Here is a 20,833-nt window from a genome sequence, read left to right as displayed (position 1 = left end):
GAGAGAGCTCATGTTTGGTACTGAGTGACAACGTGAACACTTCCCAATGAAGAGGTTTAAATGTTTGTATAATGTTTATAAGGTTTAAATGTTTTGGATGTGGATTTCATATAATGAAATAATAAGTTAAGGGAAACAGTGGATTATAATTTTGTATCATTTATAATAGTTTCTGTTGATATGGAAGCCAGCAACAGGGGTGGTGGTGGGGGTGGTGGGGTAAAAAACACAGTACAAAAGTACTCTTCAAACTGTCTAAACCCCCTGAAAACCCGCCCTTTGCCCTATTTCGATCCAGGTCCTGTGGTAGACAGTGATTACTTTTCTGTAAAAAAGTTTAAGTTAAGTTGTTCTGAAAATGTCATTTCAGAGATTACTGTCTAGGTCAAGTTCTCTTCTCAGAGGAAGATTAATATCATTAAGAGCTCAGGGATGTATTTATATTCGTCATGGTAAGGTAAGTAACAGAAGTTGAATTGCTGAGAACAGTAATATTTAAAGTAAAGTGAATATTTGTTAATATAATCCCATTAATGCATGTTTCAGACATTACTTTTTTATATTCATTGATGTTTATTTGTTTATGTATTTATTGTAACGTTTTAAAGGACAGAAGTTAATATATGGCAATCCCTGAATAATCTTAATAAAGAGTTAAGAATCAGTTTGGAGATGATGCAAATCAAACATTCAAACAATTAGCTTTGTAAAGATATACATTTTACATATACAGAGAAACCGATTCAAACAAAGTTTAAAATAAACGAATTCTGCTGTATTGATTTATTGTTTGAATAGCAGGGGTGTTTGCACAATGTCCACATGTCCATGTTGCGCTGTCAGGTTAATTGTGACGCACGAATCTTGCTACTCTGCACATTTCATTTTGCATAAATAAAATCACAACGTGTTGATTTTTCTGCATTTTAGTAATGCAGCTCTTAATACAAGCTAAATGAGACTAAAATATGCATATGAGTGATATAGCCTATAATAAACTTTTAACGCTACATCGTTATTTGCTTTGAACTTTTCTTCAAAGAGCTAAAGATTTGCCTGATTCAAACAGCCTTACAGTACTATGGGCATCAACAGAGGCTCAAAGCGACGTCACACTCAGTGTTTTATAATTTTAGTAGCATTTAATTGCAAAAATACTTTGATTAAAGAAGAGAATAGCATGGATTTTTACTTTAATTGTGCCTAAAAGTTTGCCATGCTCTCCCTGTTATATTACTCCACAGGAATTCAACATCTCTCATTTCTCAACCTCCCAGTCATGGAGTGCATGTTTTTATTCGGACCCCACAGAGATCGTCAGAGACATTCCTCATGGCTCCACGCTTCTTGTCGGAGGTAAAAGGAGCAACTTAATGTATGCCTCATCCATACATGTGCCCGCTATAAGCAGTCCTATATCTGATAAGTTGTTTGTACAGCTAAGTGGCATTTCCTCCACTGATATCCTTGCTGTAGATAGAACATAATGCGTCCCCAAGCGTTATCATTGTTTGTGCTTAATTTCCCCCTTTTCTGTCCCAGGCTTTGGCTTGTGTGGGATCCCGGAGAATTTAATCAGCGGCCTGTTGAAAACAGGAGTAAAAGGCATCACGGCAGTGAGCAACAATGCTGGGTGAGAGAGATTTCTAATTAACATGTCAGCGAAGGAGCATAGTGTTTCCAGAGTATTCCCTAACGTTTACATGTTTACATGGGGTTCCTGTCATGTACTTCTAAACACAAGAAAGACTGGGGAATAATCTGATCGGGTCAAGGGACAGGAAAGAGGGAAAAGGGGAAAAAGGGAAGTGGGCCCTCGGGAATCAGTGTTTTTAACAACAAAAGTGTATAATGTGATTTCATGTGTGATTAAATAACTTGGTGATTGTTTCTGATGACAGGGTTGATAACTTTGGCCTGGGCTTGCTTCTGAAAACCAAACAGATAAAGCGCATGATATCTTCATACGTTGGGGAAAACGCAGAGTTTGAGAGACAATATCTATCAGGCGAGCTGGAATTAGAGCTTACACCTCAGGTAGATCATTTAACATCTTTACATTCTTTTTCTATAACTTTTTCTTTTTCAAAAAGTGCTTAGCTTTAAAGTTTCCAGGTCTTATTGTGAGCAATTCATCAGCGCATGTTATTCCACAAAAGAAATTGCTCAATTTGTAATCTTGTAAAAATGTCAAGCAATAGCCAAATAGCTATTTAGGACCTGCTTTAGCATTTAGCTACTGGTCACCAAGGTATGTTTTGCATGCATGGTATGGGATGCTGGTTTGTTGGCCCCCTGCACTGGAAGTGGTAGTGCTGGTGGATCAGCTACCCCTTACGGAAAAAAAAGTTTATTCAAGTGTGCTATTAGTATCTCTTTCCCCACCAGCGTTTTTATTTTTATTTTTATTTGCCAGCCACTGCCAGGGTTTTTGATCATTTTCACAAAAATGTCCCATAGAATATTTTGTTGTTTGAATATCTGAGCATGCAATATATCAAAAGAAAGAGCAGACCCTTCTTTAAAAAAAAAAAAAAAAAAAAAAAACCTTTTATTATATGCATTCCTTTTTTATCAAACTTAAATATGGGTACGTTTCGTTAAAAAAAGCAACATTTTGAACAAAAAGCTGAGAAAATCAAGTTTTTGTCAAAGACTACATCCAGATCAGATTCAGAGTTATGATCATCAAACACAGATGGAGTAGATCGAGTCCATCAACACCCCTAATGCTTGCACAGTCCTAGAGCTTGTCGTGTTTGGCAGGGAAGCGTTTTCTCACAAATAACGGAAAATTCCATGTTTGGTGGGGAAAGAGGTTTACTTATTTTAAATAAAAAAATAAGAAAGTATACTTCGTCTTCTTTTTATACTTCTTCATTTCCTATAGTGAAGATATAAGTATATTTGGACTATACATGTACTCAATATTTTGATCGAGATATACTTAAAAGTATAATTAAGTATTCTAAGTATAATTAGCTTGTATAGTTTTGATTGAGTAGCCAATTAAATGCTTTTTTCACATAGATTTACACACTGTTTACATACAAGTTGTTCCAAACCTGTATGAGTTTCTTTCTTCTGTTGAACACAAAACAAGATATTGTAAATAATGTTGGTGATCAAACAGTTGAGGGGACCCATAGTAGCGAAAAATACTTTTTTTGGTGACTGTAAATTATTTGTTTTTCATAAAAATAAAATCACATTCTTCTTTAATCCAGAATGGCAGCACAGAGGTTTGTTTGAACTGCGCATTAGCATTTCCTTGCAGCCTGAGGCTTATTTATTTAATTTCCTTTACATTAAAAAGCAATCTAACAACCCCGGCCCAGGTGAGAAAAAGTAACGCAAAAGTAATGCACCGTATTACTTTTCATAAAAGTACCGCAATTAGTTACTTTTTTAGGGAGTAACACAATATTGTAATGCATTACTTTGAAAAGTAACTTTCCCCAACACTGAGCATGACTACTGGTTCACTAGAATAGCACTACATCAGCTCTAACCAGCATAAATCAGCTTGGACCAACATGGAATTCATGCTGGTTTATACTGGATTCAGCAAGGTTCAGATTCATTCTTGTGTTTTACACCCACAATCCAACTTTTTTCCCTCACTGAATATCCTTCTCTTTTTTTTTACTTAGAAATACATCAAATGGAAGTAAAATAGGTTGCGAATCACAATTCACGCATTGAATACTATTTAATTTGATTCTATCCCAGGGCACACTAGCAGAGAGGATACGGGCTGGTGGTGCAGGCATCCCAGCGTTTTTTACTCCCACAGGCTACGGCACTCTCATCCAGGAGGGCGGCTCACCTATAAAATACAACAAAGATGGCAGCGTTGCCATTGCAAGCAAAAGCAGAGAGGTGTGGTGAGGCATAGGCATCACTGTCAAAAATTGTGGCTGATTTTTGTACTTTTTTTTCACCTTCAGAAAAAATGACTTATGTGTATCAAGTTCTTGTCCTTTGATTGTTTGGTCCAGGTTCAAGAGTTTAATGGCAGACATTATGTCATGGAAAAAGCCATCACTGGTGACTTCGCTTTGATAAAGGCCTGGAAATGTGACAAAGCAGGAAATCTTATTTTCAGGTTAAGAGATTCCTGTATTAAAATGATTTAATTTATGACACATTCATACCATTTGTCTTTTTAATGTTTTAGATTTCCACTACTCTAGATTGTCCACTAGGTGTCAGACTTTAACTGTGTATCAATCTAATGAACCTCTTTGTTTATAGAATAACTGTATTCACATTATTACTAAACTTCGTTGCACATGATCATTTTTAAACAGGAAAACAACCCGTAATTTCAACCTGCCTATGTGTAAAGCAGCCAAAGTTACCATAGTGGAGGTTAGTGATGATCTTCGGCTTTGATATTTGTTAGAATATCGTGTTTGACATCCTATATGTTGAAAATGTCTTCCTTTGGTCCACAGGTTGAGGAGATTGTTGATATTGGAAGTTTTCCGGCAGAAGACATTCACATCCCTGGCATCTACGTAGACCGGGTAGTGAAAGGAGCCAGCTATGAAAAACGAATTGAGGTGAGAAAGAAAGATTAACCCGTATGGTCATAATCACTGTTTATTTCATTATATTGCTCATTGTTGTACACATTTATCTTTACGAGATTGTCATGTTTAGGACTTTTTTTATTTATAGAAAAGGATGGTTCAGTCTAGTAAGGAAAAGAACCCTAAAATCAAACAGGAATCCGATATAACCCGGGAGAGAATCATCCGGCGAGCTGCACTGGAGTTTGAGGATGGAATGTATGGTATCCTTCAGTAGCTTGACCACAGACATCACTGCCAATGATAAATAACAAAAGATACAACTGTTAACAGTCATATTCCCAAATACCTTGACAAACTTCCCAGCAAATCTTGGCATTGGAATCCCTATGTTGGCCAGCAATTACATAAATCCTGAAATAACTGTCCACTTGCAGAGTGAGAATGGAATTTTGGGACTGGTGAGTTTTTGTTATTAAATAACACAGAAAAGTTAAATTTCCCAACTATTTTTCACTTCAAATACTCTATTTTATTTCTGTCCTTTTAGGGTCCCTATCCAACAGAGAGTGAAGTGGATCCTGATTTAATCAATGCTGGTGCAGTGACCGCTCTTATTTTTACTTTGTCATATTTTATGGTCTGTTAAATCAAATGACAGCACTTTATTGCCACTACACCATATACGCAAGTGTAACAGTGAGTGAAAATCTTTGGTGATTGATTCACTAATATAATATAATATAATATAATAGGCTATATCTGACGTAAAACCTGTGACAAAAAAATATACGGATGATCCATTGTAGTGACCTGTGACATGAGCAGTCGAATGTATGTGCGTGACATGACATGACATAAAACATGTGGCATATAAATATGCAGATGTGCCACTGTGGCAGCCAGTTACAGGAGCAGCCGAAATTGTGTTTGAGAGAGATTTAAATATAATATAATATCAAAATGAAGTCCTTATTTACCTTTGTGTGTGTGTTCAGGTAAGGAGACGGTCACAGTTTATCCAGGAGCTTCCTACTTCTCCAGCGATGAATCCTTTGCCATGATCAGAGGGTGAGTGTCTGAATGCATCAGTCATCTGTGATTATACTAAAATGCACCCAACTGCACTTGAAATTGAGCATTTTTATGCTGTTCCTCATATTTCTCTTTCACTTTAGCATCTCTACCTTTTATACCCTTTTTGTTTAGTGGTCACATTGATCTGACAATGCTGGGAGCAATGCAGGTTTCCAAGTATGGAGATCTGGCCAACTGGATGATTCCAGTATGAGTTTCATTCTATATTTTATTGTATCATCACTAATAGGCATGCAGTATGCTTTTACTTGCTTGGTTTGACATGTACCATGTGTTTCTCTCAGGGTAAAATGGTGAAGGGCATGGGCGGAGCGATGGACCTGGTGTCTAGTGATGCCACAAAAGTAGTGATCACTATGGAGCATTCTGCCAAGGTACTATACCCTAAATCCATACTCTCTCTCTCTCTCTCTCTCTCTCTCTCTCTCTCTCTCTCTCTCTCTCTCTCTCTCTCTCTCTCTCTCTCTCTCTCTCTCTCATTTACAGTCATTATGCTTTAACATTTATGTAATATTCTTTCCTTCAATTTAAAGGGTGGGAAGCATAAAATCTTAGACAAGTGCACACTTCCTCTGACTGGAAAACAGTGCGTTGACCGTATAATCACTGAAAAGGTCAGTAAAGTATTTAAAAGAAAGAATAGTCTTTTAACATATCTTGCATCATTTCAAGGACAGTGTGATGTGTGTTTTCACTTGTTTTAGGCAGTTTTTGATGTAGATAAGAGCAAGGGTTTAACTCTCATTGAGATTTGGGAAGGACTGACACCAGATGACATCAGAGCATGCACTGGGACGGAGTTTAAGGTAAGACTGACAGACACCAAAGCAGAATGCATTGACTGAACTGATGTTAGTGAGTGTACAAAAAACTAAAATATCCATTTTTCTGGGAGTGTGTTAGTCATAATTGTTGAATTACTTCAGTAGTGGCTGTGCTGAAAAGTTGTATGCAATTAAAATGATTCATCCAGCAAACAAGATTATGTGCAGTTGAGCTTTGTAACCTTCTCACATCAGCGGGGTTACAAAAATAAACCACTTTGTACAAATCGGTGTATTTTGAAATGTGTCTGCATCTATCTTGTATGTCAAAAAGACATATTTTTTCAGAAGTTTAGAAATCAACCACTCTTGACTGACAGGATTAGATGAACATGATCCCTCCTTTCATTTTCAGGTGTCTCAACACTTACAACCAATGCAGCAGATATGAGGTAATACGAAGGATTTGTAGTGAGGACAGCGTTCTTCCAGCACGCTGAGACAGGACCAGAGCAAGAGAGAGGACTGGACTGCCTTTTTGGATGTGAAATAAATACACATTTCAGTTTTAAATATATGCATGACCCACCATGTTAATTCAAACTTGCCATTAAAAATATAGAATACTAGAACATAGTAACTGTCCAAGAGTGAAAAACATCATCTTTTAAGGTTAGGTTTAAGATATTGCCAAACTATAATGTATCTGAAATTACATTGTCATTTTAACAGAAGTGATGGAATCATTGGAATTCGAATAGATTTAACATTACACATTGTAGTATTAATATTCACTCTAAAAAAAAAAAGGTTCTATATTGCACCAAAAATGGTTCTTGGCTCGTAATCATAGGGGAACCTTTTTTAGTGCTATATAGCACCAATTTTGGTGCTTCAGTGGTTCTTCAGCGGTTCTTCGGAGGTTATTCAACGGTTCTTTGACTAAGGTGCTATATAGCACCTCTGAAGAACCGCTGAAGAACCACTGAAGCACCAAAATTGGTGCTATATAGCACTAAAAAAGGTTCCCCTATGATTACGAGCCTTTTTTTTTAGAGTGTTGTTATGCACTGAAAATGATTTTAATTGTGTTTTTTAATGTTTGTGGGTGGTAACTAATTATCTCTGAATGTCAGTTTTTGCTAACTGTACAAAACAAAAGCTAATCGGCACTAAATAATGGGCCCTGTGCCACTTTATACTGAATCATTTATTCGATCTTTCCACAATTTGAAATAAATAATGTTGGTGTAATGTTTGTTTTTAAATGTCATTTCATTACTTTAAGATGTAACTCAATATGATTTAAACAGGCATCCTGCTGACATTCTGTAAATAGTCCAAATGAATGAACAAAGCTGTACTATGAGACATAACAGACCATTCAGTGCTTAGTAGAAGTCTTGACCCTAGTGTCACTGTGATTGGTCATCGACCTGAAAAACAAAGATTGCACAACTCTGAAGACAGAGGTCTGTCCGCAGGGCTCGGAACAAAACACTATTTCACCATCCTCCTTACAATGCTTAACGAACCCCATCCATTTTTTTTCTTCAAATTACAACAACAAATACAATACGCACTTACTGGAATTTGCAGATTTAAAGTCTAGATTGTGAAATTGTGACTAATCCCAGAGAGGATACATAGACTGGCAAAGTCAGTGTGAGGGAAAAGGTGCCAGCTTTGAATGTCCTGCATGATGAGTCATGCTGGGAATTCTTGACCGAGGCAGGATGATGAAATCCATGTAAGAGCCCCTATATATGTGCAGGGCCCATAACTGCATCTGTCAAAGCGCACAATCTACCCAGTCTTGCAGCATCCACAGCATTAAGGTAAGAAGGTACAGAAATGAATCACAGATGTGAAGAATAGTAAGTATGGCACTGTAGTCATAGCTGGATTGTGTTTTCCTGTGTTATTGTTAACTAAAACTAGTAAAAAGTCAAACTAAAAGCTGAACTAAAATATAAATATTACATGAAAAACTTACATTTTCGTGCAACTAACTGAATTCATTTTAAGTTGAAGTATTACAACGACAAACTGAAATAAAGATACATTAAATCTAAAATATAGAAATGACAAAACCCAACAAAATGATTAAAATTCAAATAAAAACTGAAAATATAAAAATAAAAGATATTTCAAAATATTAATAACACTGATGTTTTCAGATGTGCCCAGCTGTGTTATTAGTTCTGGTCATGTTTCTGCCTTATATTTGGTGAGTGCTGCATGAAAACTAGATTTTTTTTGTGATTGCTAATGCTGGACATTTTACATCTATTAACTTGCCGTATGTTTGTTATGCAAGGTGTGCGCAGCCGGTAAACTGCAGGTGGGGCCCGTATGGGGACTGGTCAGAGTGTGACGGCTGTACCAAGACACAGGTAACAAAGCTTTGTTTAAAGCAGTTTATAGCTACTGGACACAGCTGAATGACTGACCTCCTGATGGGGTTTTCTCTCAGGTTCGATTGCGCCATGTAGAGACATTCCCTCAGTTTGGAGGCAGCACTTGTGCAGGCGAGGCCATACAGAAACAATCCTGTCTTCCAAAGAAAAGCTGCCCCCTTCAGACAGGATGCGGAAACAGGTTTCGCTGCACATCCGGTAAGTCACTTCTGGCTGTGATATTGAATTTGTCCAGTCATTTTACAGTTTTCATTGTTGGTTTGTTTGTCTATAGGTCAGTGCATCAATCCATCTCTGGTGTGCAATGGAGATCATGACTGTGAAGATGGTTTAGATGAGCAGCGCTGTAGTGGCAGTGGCACCATAGTGTGCAATGAGCAAAAGCCACCGCCCAACTCTGACATCACAGGAAGAGGGTAAAATACACCTTTTACATTTAGTGGAATGTAGTGTGCTTCTCAAACGTAAGGCTGCATCCTAGTGAGGCTGTGTCCTTAGTCCAGTCCTAGTCCAGGAAGCGTATACTTCCATACTATATATTTGGCAAAAAAACAAAAGAAGAATGGGTAACACTTTACAATAAGGTTCGTTAGTTAACGTTAGTTAACATGAACTAATAATAAACTGCACTTATAATTTATTTATCTTTGTTTATGTTAATTTCAACATTTACCAATGCATTATTAAAATCTTGTTAACATTAGTTAATGCAGTGTGAACTAACATGAACAAACCATGAACAGCTGTATTTTTATTAACTAACGTTAAAAAAGATTAACTAATGCTGAACAGAGGTGTTGTATAATATAGGCAAAAAGTACCAGGATGACCTACTTCGGCCCTGTCCCAAATGGCACCTTAAAGGGATAGTTCACCCAAAAACGAAAATGTTATGTTTTTCTGCTTACCCCCAAGGCATCCAAGATGTAGGTGTCTTTGTTTCTTCAGTAGAACACAAATGAAGATTTTTAACTCCAACCGTTGCCGTCTGTCAGTCGTATAATGCATGTGAATGGGGTCCAATTCTATTAGAGTAAAAAAAAACATGCACAGACAACTTCAAATTAAACCCTGCGGCTCGTGACGACACATTGATGTCTTAAGACACGAAACGATTGGTTTCTGTGAGAAACCGAGCAGTATTTATGCTATTATTTCACCTATTATCAGACGAATGTCATCAGGGGCCTCATTTATAAACGTTGCGTACGCACAAAAGAAGGCGTACGCCACTCTCTACGCAACAATTGGTATTTATAAAAAGCAAACTTGACGGGAAAATGTGCGGTCCTTCACGCAAGCTCTGACCCAGGCGTACGCACAAAAACGGGTGAAATGAGAAATGTCGACACCGTTGGCAGATGGAAGAAACACGTGAAAGTGTGTGAAACTGTTGACCGTTGTGTAAAAGAAATGGCAAAACTGCCTCTCATAAATAACATGAAGACTTCACAAAGCAAGTATTACAATTAACAGCCTACACGAACACCCGTTTGATCGATCTGCAGTGTAAAACAAACAAAATCAAACGAAAATTACAACAGAAATGCAAAAAAAAAAAAAAAAAAAGTGAAATATGTTCTGCAATAATATTGGCATGTTGTGCACTTCATCCTCATAAATAATATGGTAAACAGAACGAAATAATGTACAAAACTGATATTCTCGTCAATGTGTCCGTCTGGCGGAGCAGATATAGATGCAATTAGATAGACAGATAGATAGATAATTAGGGAGATATATAGATAAATAGATAGATAGATGTATTAATTGTCCACTGGGGAAAGTTGTTTTCATAGTAAAAATTTCTTCATCAGCTACGGAATCATGGTATTCATGCAAATGCCTTTAGTTTGTTTTATTTTCGATAAAATAACATGACGTATGTCTCAACCATTCAAAAAGCTGCAAGAAATTACATTTGCACTGGACTATTTCCCATTTCCACGTAGATTATTATAACCGACATCTGTAGCTCGTCAGATGCAAATAAATGGATGGAAATAAAATGCCCCATCACAATGCGTAATGACGCACAATGGCTGATCTTGCGCTCTTAGCAGATGTGGCAAATGGAAGGATTCGGAGTGAACGCATCTTCAGACAGCAAGAAGACTTGCTGGCAAACGAGGACACACTCTGGCGATGGAGCGCTAGACGCTTTTTTGTGCATGTTTTTTTTACTCTAATAGAATTAGACCCCATTCACATGCATTATACGACTGACAGACGGCAACGGTTGGAGTTAAAAATCTTAATTTGTGTTCTACTGAAGAAACAAAGACACCTACATCTTGGATGCCCTGGGGGTAAGCAGAAAAACATCAAATGTTGGTTTTTGGGTGAAAAATGAAAATTTCCTGATATTTTACTCCCCCCCCATCTCATCTAAGATGTTCATGTCTTTCTTTTTTCAGTCGAAAAGAAAATACGTTTTTTGAGGAAAACATTCCAGGATTTTTCTCCACACCCTTGACTTCCATGACAACCAAGAAGTTGAAGACCCAAATTAATGCAGCTTCAAAGGGCTTCGAAGGGCTTCAGAGGCTCTGCGCGATCCCAAATGAGGAATAGGGTCTTATCTAGCGAAAAAATTGGTTATTTAAAAAAATATATATATACTTTTTAACCTAAATTGCTCATCTTGCGCTGGTCCGTGACGCGCCATTGATTGCGCAATCACGTCGAAAATGTCATACTATGTTTGAAGTACCACCCCAAGCGAACGTGCGAGGACTAATACAAACGGCCTTTACCAAAAAACATCCGACATCGTTGTTTTACCTTTTTTTTTCATGTCTTTGCATGTGCTTTGTAAACATGGGGACGGTACTTCTGCTTACGTCTAGCGTGAAGTTTTCGACGTGATTGCGCAATCACTGGCGAGCCGCAGAGTAGCGCAAGGTGTGCAATTTAGGTTAAAATGAATGTATTAATGAAAAAAAACAAAACGAAAATGACAGATTGTTTCGCTAGATAACACCCTATTCCTCGTCTGGGATCGTGCAGAGCCTCTGAAGCATTTTGGTTGCCATGGAAGTCAATGATGTGGAGAAAAATCCTGGAAAGTTTTCCTCAAAAAACGTAATTTCTTTTCGGCTGAAGAAAGAAAGACATGAACATCTTGTATACGAGGGGGGTGAGTAAAATATCAAGAAATTTTAATTTTTAAGTGAACTAATCCTTTAAACACTTGCAGTCTTCCTATGAGTCCACACTTTCGTGACGTAATGCCGCTTTGACTGTCGGGAAGAAGTCTGCTGAGGAGTTTGCTTCAGTGCAAGCTCGGCCAAACTGCACATCGAGGGCACATATCAACCGCAAAGGGGGCGGACCCTTCTGGAACCTAAAATGACAAATGGGGCACCCTACGGTCTTGTGGACTTAACGGACAGGTGCACGTGGCATCCATTGCAAGTCCACAAGACAGTAAGTACATATGAAGTGTGCCATTTGGGATGGGCCTTCTTCCAGTGAGATTCTGAAGTGTGCATACGATGGACACTTTACTATCCCATGAAGCCATGGGAAAGGATTTATGAATGGTAACTGACGCTTGTAGGTCACATGATAATAACAACATGGCGAATGTAGTACATACAGATTACATTCATACTACACACATTCATACTATATAGAAAAAACCTTTATGTTAACTGCCTTTTTATTAATACATTACAGGTAATGACAGCCATGTATGGTCTCCCAGTGGTTTATATTACACACAAAATCATTGGGAGATAAATGTAATTCTTGCATTACATAGTGAAATAGGACAAATTCAGTGCCGATTCATTTTCTGCTCATTCTTTTTTGTGAATTGGAATGTGTGCAAAGGATTGTGGGTGATTGGAGGACACAAAGAATACACTTGATGCATCATTCAAAACAGGTCAATGCAGCCTTACTAGGAGGCAGCCTTCCGATTAAGAAGCACCCCTATTGTACAATATTAGTGGAATAATGCAATACAGCAACCTAATATTTGTTATATGATATTTGGCATCCAATAGGTTTGATGTGTTGACGGGTGAGCTGAGAGCCGGTGTCATTAACACTTGGAGCTTTGGTGGGCAGTGCAGGAAAGTCTTCAGTGGAGACCATAGACATTTCTACAGAGTTCCACAAAGTCTACTCAGATATAGTTTTCAAGTAAAATTTTCATTTTTGGCCAATGTCTAATGTTATAATGACATCTAGCCCGTTATAATATAATATAAATAACTAACAGTTTCTATAATTTCCTTTCAGGTCAAGGTAGAAAATGATTTCAGTGACGAGTACTATGACAGTTCCTGGTCCTACTTGAGGCATGAAGAGGAAAGAAAGACAATTAGAGGAGGTCACGATCATAAAACCTTTCATAACAAACTGAAACAGGACAAGGTAATGATAGATTCAGTACATTAAAGTAAAAAAAGGTGTCTGCTTAAAATATTTGATTATATTATGTTTTAAATGCGGTTCTTTCTGTCTCAAAGACTTATCACCTGCTGATAATAAGAAATGAGGTAGAGGTGGCTCAGTTCCAGAACAATGCTCCTGAGTACCTTCCTCTTTCTCAAGACTTCTGGAAGGATCTGTCGGCCCTGCCCAGCACATATGACCCGTCTGCCTATCAATTTTTTATACAGCGTTACGGTACCCACTACATGGAAGAGGGCTCTCTGGGTGGCCAGTATCGGGCCCTTCTGGAGCTGGATGCTAATTATATGATGGAGATGAGTATGTTGACATCCTTTTTCTCTGTTAATATTTAATTGTGATATTATATAAGGGCATATAAACTATATGGACAGGGGTTAAAGGAACACTCCACTTTTTTGTGACTTTAGCTTATTCACTGTATCCCCCAGAGTTAGATAAGTCCATACATACCATTCTCATCTCTGTGCATCCCATAACTCTGTCTGATGCACCCACCGCTAGCCTAGCTTAGCACAAAGACTGGAGGTATATGGCTCCAGCTAGCCTACTGCTCAATAAGTGACAAAATAACACCAACATTTTCCTATTTACATGTTGTGATGTGTATTGTCACAGTGTGTACAAATAACAAGGTTACATGAGACACAGCCATATTATAAACGCAGTGGTGGTGCGTCAGACAGAGTTATGGGATGTACGGAGATGAGAATGGTATGTATGGACTTATCTAACTCTGGGGGATACAGTGAAGCTAAAGTCCCAAAAAAGTGGGGTGTTCCTTTAAAGTGCCTCTATTATGCTATTTTATTTTGTTTTGGAGGTCTCCTACAACAGGTTTACATGCATCAGGTCAAAAAACACTTTAATTTTCTCATAATATACATTGGACAGCACCACATTTTCAATGATTCTCAAACAATTCGTCGGATGAATCAGTCTCTCTAAATCCCTCCTTTCCGAGAGCATAGATTGAGCTCTGATTGGCCAGATGGCCCAGTCTATTGAGTCGAAAGCTAAACGCTCATTATGACAACTGAACTTCAGCTCAGGAGGCTTCCTCAGTCCTCAGTGATTGTAACACAGTGTAAAGACAGTAAGTAACAATGACGTCGATTTAATCATATCAATCCAAGCGCAAGTCAGATGATGAAACATCCACAGCCGGACCTCGATCGCAAGGATGACTTGAGCAGAATGTTTCTCAGTGATATGCTACTGATTTTGAGGTACATGTGCAAGTTCCTCACCATCAGCCTGAGCAAGTGTATGTCCATACAACCGATGTATATATTTCTAATTTATTGCAGCGAACATGTGGGAACTGTATCGATAACAACGCATACGTTAGCTGAGCACTAACGTGAATGACTGATGTAATATGAGGACTGATGTAAAGTTTGTAAAAAAAATCTTGCTCCATCCTTTATCTTCACTCAAAGTAGTAAGAACGACAGACAATCATAATAAATCCAAATAATAGTGGTCACAGCTGCTTAGTAGAAGTATTTCAGTAATAACATGAGTTAGCCGGTTAGCCGGAAACGTACTTAATACTATGTATTTTGAACACCCGGTAGAAAATATACATTAATAATTATTCATACTTACAGGTTCTGAGGAGCAAGCTGGTCCAAATAAACTGAGTAGTGACCCATCTTTCAAGAGAAAGCGTTTTATAAATCCTGCACCGAACTCAGTCGTCAGTAAAATCCTGTGTTGAAGGGCGGGTGAAGTTGTTCGCAGGCGGTCAACGCACAACATAGGCAGGCATTATGCAAATGTCTTATCTAGTGACGTAGAATCGTAACTCAGTAGGATTCGAATTACAGATGACTCGTATAGGCAGAGTCGATTATTTCTTTTGGGAGACAATAACTTTATTTATTGTGCTCTTTCGACTTTACAACAGTTATATTACACACTGCATTAAAGGGAATATTCGAAAAACCATAATAGGGGCACTTTAAATTGTGCCAGAATGATCTTTAACGGTATTCAATCCAAACAAGTTTCTTTGTCAGTTCAGTCCATTTCTTGCATGCTTCAGCCCAGGTTGTCTGATGGATGCCAGAATCACCATTCAATTTTAAAGTTCTCCCTCTACCAAAATCCCTATTTAACCCTATTAAGCCTACTGTATCATATTTGATATACAAATTTCTAATGCCTAAAACTTTGCTGAAAACAACAAATTACTTGCGTTTAATTCTATCGTTTAATTGATAGTTTAAATAGATACTTTTTAACAAATCAAAGACCTTTACAGGGTTAAACCTTGTGCATGGGGCATTTGTATGTTTCATTGTTTTATTTAGTTTAATATATTTTCTTTTAATGCAGGTAGAACAGACACTGATTTCCACCAGTGTATTACACGTGTGAAGCGACGCCTCTTCTATAAGAAGAAAACAACCAAGTGTGTGAAACTGATGAAGACAATTGAGAGTTTCAGTGGTTAGTCCAAATAACTAGTTCTTTGACTAAGTCTTTGTCACTAAATGTATATTTAAATATCAGATTTGATTGTTATGACCTGATAGATTTTGCTGCACACCCTTTTAAATGTTTTTCAGAGAACAAAAATCATGAGATGCCAGTAAAAACAGACATTATCGGAGGACATACCACTTATATCGCTGGCCTTAGTTTCTTAGACTTGGAAAACCCTGACAATAACAAACAGATGTATTCCAAATGGGCTGGATCAGTGAAGGAGTTCCCTAAAGTAATAAAACAGAAGGTATGTCAGAATGAAGACATCAGAAGCATATGCGTAGAAACAGAGATGTACTTAAACATATAGAGTAGCATTTACAGCATGTTGTCATATTCCTAGTTGCGGCCACTGTATGAACTGGTCAAAGAGGTGCCATGTGCCGGGCTGAAGAAAGTCCACCTAAAGAGGGCAGTGGAGGCTTATCTGGAGGAGCAGAGCCCCTGTCACTGCAGTCCGTGTCAGAACAACGGTATGGCTGTGCTCTCTGAAGGTCTGTGCACCTGTGTTTGCAGGCCAGGCACCAGTGGTAATGCCTGCCAGAACGGCCATGTCCTTGGAGAACAACCGGGTAGGAATTTGTTCATTTATTACATTCAAATGCGCAACATTGTAATATAAAAAAATTAGTCAGTAATGCTACGGGGGGGAAAAAAAACTTAATTTCGGTGTGCACTGCTCTGAAAATAAGATTCAATGAATGCAAATGGGGTGTTTTTTTTAAAGAACCGGGTATCTATTGTGGAAACTATTTACTATTGAAAATCATTCCTTTACCTGTATCAGACAAAAATATCATATAGACTGTAAAAAATATGGACAACCCACCTCACTCTCTTCGCCACCAATGTCCAAATATGGCGCTGACATCTTGGAGCCTGACTCTGAGTCTGCGCAGTAGTGAGCATGAATTGGAGCCGCGGTATCAAGGCCCCGCCCACACTCCCATAGAATCAGTTAGTACAGTTTACTGCAGAACAACAAACAGTTATTGAAGCTCCAAACTCCTCCTGAAAATCCCGAAAAAAAGCTTGTTGGTGCCTCAGTGACTACTTCACTCAGAGAAGCTGTCAGTCATGACGTCACACTCGCGAATTATAGCATCAAATAACTAACTAAAACCAAACTTATTTAAAAATGAACACTTGAACTTACATCAGCGTGATAAAAACTGCCTAAAATGACCGAAACCATCTTTGGAAAATAATTATTTGAAGTGTACATTTTTTTTTGTTTTTTTGTCTCACATCCCATTAGATTACATGGAGAGGGCGGGTTATATGACCTAAGCATCCAGCCACCTGAGGGTGATCAAAACATTTTGGCTTCACTTTTCAGGACTTTTTTTTATTTTTTATTTTTTATTAAGCGCATGAAAGAACAGTAACAACAATTGTCTTACCATAATAATTCCAAGGTCCTTCAGTCTTTCAGTCCATATTAAGTGCCTCACCTTTCAGGACTTGGGTATCAGACTATGCTAGTCGTGCTGTGTGATTTTAATTCACTTTTAAAAGAATCAGACCAAAAGTCTTTCGTTCCGGTATCAGACTACACTGTTTGTATGTTCACTAAAAAGAACTGGTTCACATCGAGCGAGAGAGTGCATTTTCTGAAAAATGTGACAAATATTAAAGTTAGTACACCTTAAAGGGTTAGTTCACCCAAAAATGAAAATTAGCCCATAATTTACTCACCCCCAAGTCATCCTAGGTGTATATGACATTCTTCTTTCAGACGGATAAAATCGGAGTTATATTACAAAAGTCCAGGCTAATCCAAGCATTAGAATTGGATTCATAGTTGCTCTGTTTTTGAAGTCCATAAAAAATGCATCTGTCTGTCAAATAACATGTTCCACACGGCTCCGGGGTGTTAATACAGGCCTTCTGAAGCGAGTCGACGCATTTGTGTAAGAAAAATATTCATATTTAAAATTGTATCAAGTAGAGTTCCAGCCGATGGATTTCCTTGGAAGTGTTGAATGTTGACAGTGAAACTCAAGATGCGTACATGACGTCATGACGAGCGCACCTGGTCGCGTTAGTCTTTCGATCGGCAGGGGAACGTTCAACAATTTTTCCATAAATTGAACAGGGAAGGCGGTCGGCAGAAAGTTTACTTGATAAAGTTTTAAATATGGATATTTTTCTTACACAAACGCATCGATTCGCTTCAGAAGGCCTTTATTAACACCCCAGAGCCGCGTGGAGCACGTTATTTGAAGGGCAAGATGCACTTTTTATGGACTTCAAAAACAGAGCAACTATGAATCTAATTCTAATGCTTGGATTTGCCTGGACTTTTGTAATAGAACTCCGATTTTATTCGTCTGAAAGAAGAACACCTAGGATGACTTGAGGGTGCGTAAATTATTGGCTAATTTTAATTTCTGGGTGAACTATCCCTTTAAAGTTAATTTGTTAAATGTAACAAGCTTGTTTATCTTGTCTCAAATATGTCAAACTGTTCATGCTTTATAGGAGTTATTGAAGGAGGCTGGAGCTGTTGGTCTGCCTGGAGTAGCTGCTCTCAAGGTCAAAATTCAAGGACTCGTTCATGTAATAATCCTGCTCCAAGAAATGGAGGCAGGAATTGCATAGGAGAGACCATAGAGCACAAAAGCTGTGAAGACCCTGATTTTGAACACCTCAAGTGAGTATGAGAATTTGTGGCTTTATCCCTTTTTTCATTATTATCTTGTGCACATCTAGACTCATAGCATTTTTTCATACTCTAGAATGATGGAGCCCCAGTGCTTTGATCCCTCATTGACACCAGTTAAGACATGTAAACCTCCACCGCCTTTGACAAATGGATTTGTTTTGGTAAGTGTCTGCATAATCAGGGGAAATCAAGGGGTGTGGGAATACGCACATTAATGAAAACTCTTTCAATACACAAAACTTGCAACAGGCATGTGTTTTAAAACTCATCCATTTGTGTATTCAGGACCCAAAAGACATCTATCCAGTGGGCAGAAAGATTGAGTACACCTGTGTAGATGGACATGACCATATTGGCAATCCAATTGCTGAATGTACAGAAAACCTGACCTGGAGGATGTCGCACATGGAGTGCAAAAGTAATTAATTAAACTACAACAAAGAAAATGTACAAAATTATAATGATAAGTGTTCTGGGTGGCCAAGCAAATTTGGTGCTTGGAGTTTACTTGCTATTTAAATGGCTTGAGTTTCCTCGTTCAAGGGGTTACACTGCAAAAAATGCTTTTCTTACTTAGTATTTTTGTCTTGCTTTCAGTCTAAATATCTAAAAAATCTTACATTAAGAAGCATTTACAAGACAAGCAAAAGTTTTTGTCTTATTTTGGGGGATTTAACAAAATAATCTGCCAATGGGGTAAGCAAAATAATCTTAATTCAAACAGAAAACAAGATTATTTTGCTTACCCCATTGGCAGATTTTTTGCTTATTTTAAGCAAAAACTCCCTTAATTTGGAGTTATTTTCCCCCAAAACAAGACAAATATTTTTGCTTGTCTAGTGAATGCTTCTTAATGTAAGATTTTTTTTAGATATTTGGACTGAAAACAAGACAAAAATATTAATTAAGAAAAAAATTTTAGCAGTGTAGTTCACCAAAAAATGAAAATAATGTAATTTATTACTCACACTTATGCCGTTCCACACCCGTAAGACCTCCACTCATCTTCGGAACACAAATTAAGATATTTTTGTTGAAATCCGAAGGCTTCATAACGCTCAGAACCTTCATGAAGCAGTGTTTTGAAATCGGCTATAAAAGTCGTTATTTCGGTGCAACCAAAAATGTTTTTGTCGCTTTATAATATTAATATTGTTGGTGTGGAACGGCATGAGGGTGAGTAATAAATTACATTATTTTCAATTTTGGGTGAACTAACCCTTTAATGCATCTATATATATATATATATATATATTTGTTTTTTTTTTCATCTGTTTTAGCATTAAAATAGAGAATTACAATAAAGTATTTTTCTTCTCACTGTATATTCACCAGAAACAGCATGTGATCCTCCAGCTGTTCTGAGTAATGTCATTGCCACACCCTCAAAACAAGCTTATCTGATCGGGGAGACTGTGACCCTGTCATGTCCAAGTGGGATGCAGAAAGAAGGGGAACCGGAAATCATGTGCCGTCTTGGCCTCACCTGGTATCCAGCACCTGAGACTGTCCGATGCAACCCAGGTATGCAGTAGGTTCCTATTAAACACCAATCAGATACTTGGTTTCAATTATTGCTTACAATTTTTTCTGAATAGTGGAAGCAGTGCCCACCCAACCAAGCCTACTCTGCAAACCATGGGAAAAACAGGCAAAGGAGCAGTGTGTTTGCAAAATGCCATATGAATGCAAGTAAGATAATTAGTAATGGTATTAAATACAAAAACTAATAATGAACATACAAAGTAGCTTGCATTAATGTCAAATCTCTATGTGACGCTGACCAGGGCGTCACTCCACATTTGTGCTTCTGTGCGTCCCGGCCGGGTGAACAGAATGAGTATCTGCCAGCTTGGGGCTTTGCAGTGTCTGGGGCAAACGTTTTCTTTGCTACAGGATAGTGCATGCAGTTGGCCAGAAACCAAATTCACATCCTGTCAGGACTGCCATCAGTGGGAGACATGTGACGGTAGGCTCTTTATAAAACATCAACAAGGGTCAATTTTAAACAAGGGTCAATGACATGAGACTCATTTGTTGTGCAGTCTGAATAATTGTTTTAAAATACTATATATAAAACACTGTGCCAGTTTTGTAAATGTAAAACTGTGTGTAAATGTGTCCCCAGGTTTTAAATGTGAATGCATAGATCCTGAGGACTGCTCAGATGACTCCGCCCACCTGTGTGTCTCTATAAAGGGCGGGGCTACAGAGATGATTTCAGAGTGTGAGGCGGGGGCTTGGAGATGCCAAGGGAAAGAGTTCACAGTACTCAGCATTGGAGACTGTCAAGCATAAGCAACTTTTTTAATCGTTTTTTTTCCAACTGTATGATGTTTTTTTGTTTGTTTTACTGTAATGTATAGTAATATACAAAAGTCATGTTTTCAGTTTGCAAATAAATATTGTAAATAAGTGCACATT

At 37.9% G+C, this 20,833-nt stretch overlaps 2 protein-coding genes across 5 annotated transcripts; both read left to right on the top strand.

The window, feature by feature from the left end:
- Window positions 1-262: 262 nt before the first annotated feature.
- On the top strand, window positions 263-8,515 carry LOC307137842 (succinyl-CoA:3-ketoacid coenzyme A transferase 1, mitochondrial-like). Of its 2 annotated transcripts, XR_013817960.1 has the most exons (18): window positions 264-457; window positions 1,245-1,356; window positions 1,543-1,633; window positions 1,902-2,037; window positions 3,733-3,882; window positions 4,002-4,108; window positions 4,314-4,374; window positions 4,461-4,568; window positions 4,687-4,801; window positions 4,905-4,999; window positions 5,089-5,137; window positions 5,537-5,609; window positions 5,748-5,823; window positions 5,921-6,010; window positions 6,170-6,250; window positions 6,341-6,442; window positions 6,816-7,210; window positions 7,425-7,652. XR_013817960.1 is itself a non-coding variant. In XM_079835815.1 (17 exons), the coding sequence occupies exons 1-17, from the start codon at window positions 359-361 to the stop codon at window positions 6,849-6,851; spliced, it is 1,581 nt and encodes a 526-aa protein (XP_079691941.1). In that variant the 5' UTR covers window positions 263-358; the 3' UTR covers window positions 6,852-8,515. The 2 variants fall into 2 exon arrangements, 1 of the variants encoding a protein (XP_079691941.1); XM_079835815.1 differs by having other exon boundaries at window positions 263-457; window positions 6,816-8,515.
- Window positions 8,036-20,828, top strand: LOC307137841 (complement component C7-like). 3 transcript variants are annotated; one of them, XM_079835813.1, is made up of 18 exons: window positions 8,036-8,238; window positions 8,581-8,630; window positions 8,721-8,796; window positions 8,877-9,018; window positions 9,095-9,236; window positions 12,834-12,972; window positions 13,072-13,206; window positions 13,302-13,545; window positions 15,589-15,702; window positions 15,822-15,988; window positions 16,085-16,313; window positions 18,226-18,397; window positions 18,483-18,570; window positions 18,695-18,827; window positions 19,745-19,933; window positions 20,008-20,101; window positions 20,197-20,378; window positions 20,538-20,828. In XM_079835813.1, the coding sequence occupies exons 1-18, from the start codon at window positions 8,167-8,169 to the stop codon at window positions 20,705-20,707; spliced, it is 2,538 nt and encodes an 845-aa protein (XP_079691939.1). In that variant the 5' UTR covers window positions 8,036-8,166; the 3' UTR covers window positions 20,708-20,828. The 3 variants fall into 3 exon arrangements, 2 of the variants coding, with proteins under 2 accessions (XP_079691939.1, XP_079691940.1); XR_013817959.1 differs by lacking the exon at window positions 8,036-8,238 and having other exon boundaries at window positions 8,311-8,630; window positions 20,008-20,097; window positions 20,306-20,378; XM_079835814.1 differs by lacking the exon at window positions 8,036-8,238 and having other exon boundaries at window positions 8,311-8,630; window positions 20,306-20,378; window positions 20,538-20,706.
- Window positions 20,829-20,833: the final 5 nt, after the last annotated feature.

This window comes from Gobio gobio, assembly GCF_949357685.1.
Source record: "Gobio gobio genome assembly, chromosome: 14".
NCBI lineage: Eukaryota > Metazoa > Chordata > Actinopteri > Cypriniformes > Gobionidae > Gobio > Gobio gobio.
Note: the sequence above shows the minus strand (reverse complement) of the source record. Positions and strands in the feature narration are given on the sequence as shown.

What these genes read in the sequence shown, in the direction of transcription:
- LOC307137842 (XM_079835815.1), top strand. Translation starts at nt 359, where the DNA reads ATGTCATTTCAGAGATTACTGTCTAGGTCAAGTTCTCTTCTCAGAGGA. An exon ending in GCTATGAAAAACGAATTGAG is followed by an intron (nt 4,569 to 4,686) that starts GTGAGAAAGAAA and finishes TTTTATTTATAG; the next exon opens with AAAAGGATGGTTCAGTCTAG. An exon ending in ACCGTATAATCACTGAAAAG is followed by an intron (nt 6,251 to 6,340) that starts GTCAGTAAAGTA and finishes CACTTGTTTTAG; the next exon opens with GCAGTTTTTGATGTAGATAA.
- LOC307137841 (XM_079835813.1), top strand. Translation starts at nt 8,167, where the DNA reads ATGTGCAGGGCCCATAACTGCATCTGTCAAAGCGCACAATCTACCCAG. An exon ending in TCTGACATCACAGGAAGAGG is followed by an intron (nt 9,237 to 12,833) that starts GTAAAATACACC and finishes GGCATCCAATAG; the next exon opens with GTTTGATGTGTTGACGGGTG. An exon ending in CCTGATTTTGAACACCTCAA is followed by an intron (nt 18,398 to 18,482) that starts GTGAGTATGAGA and finishes TTCATACTCTAG; the next exon opens with AATGATGGAGCCCCAGTGCT.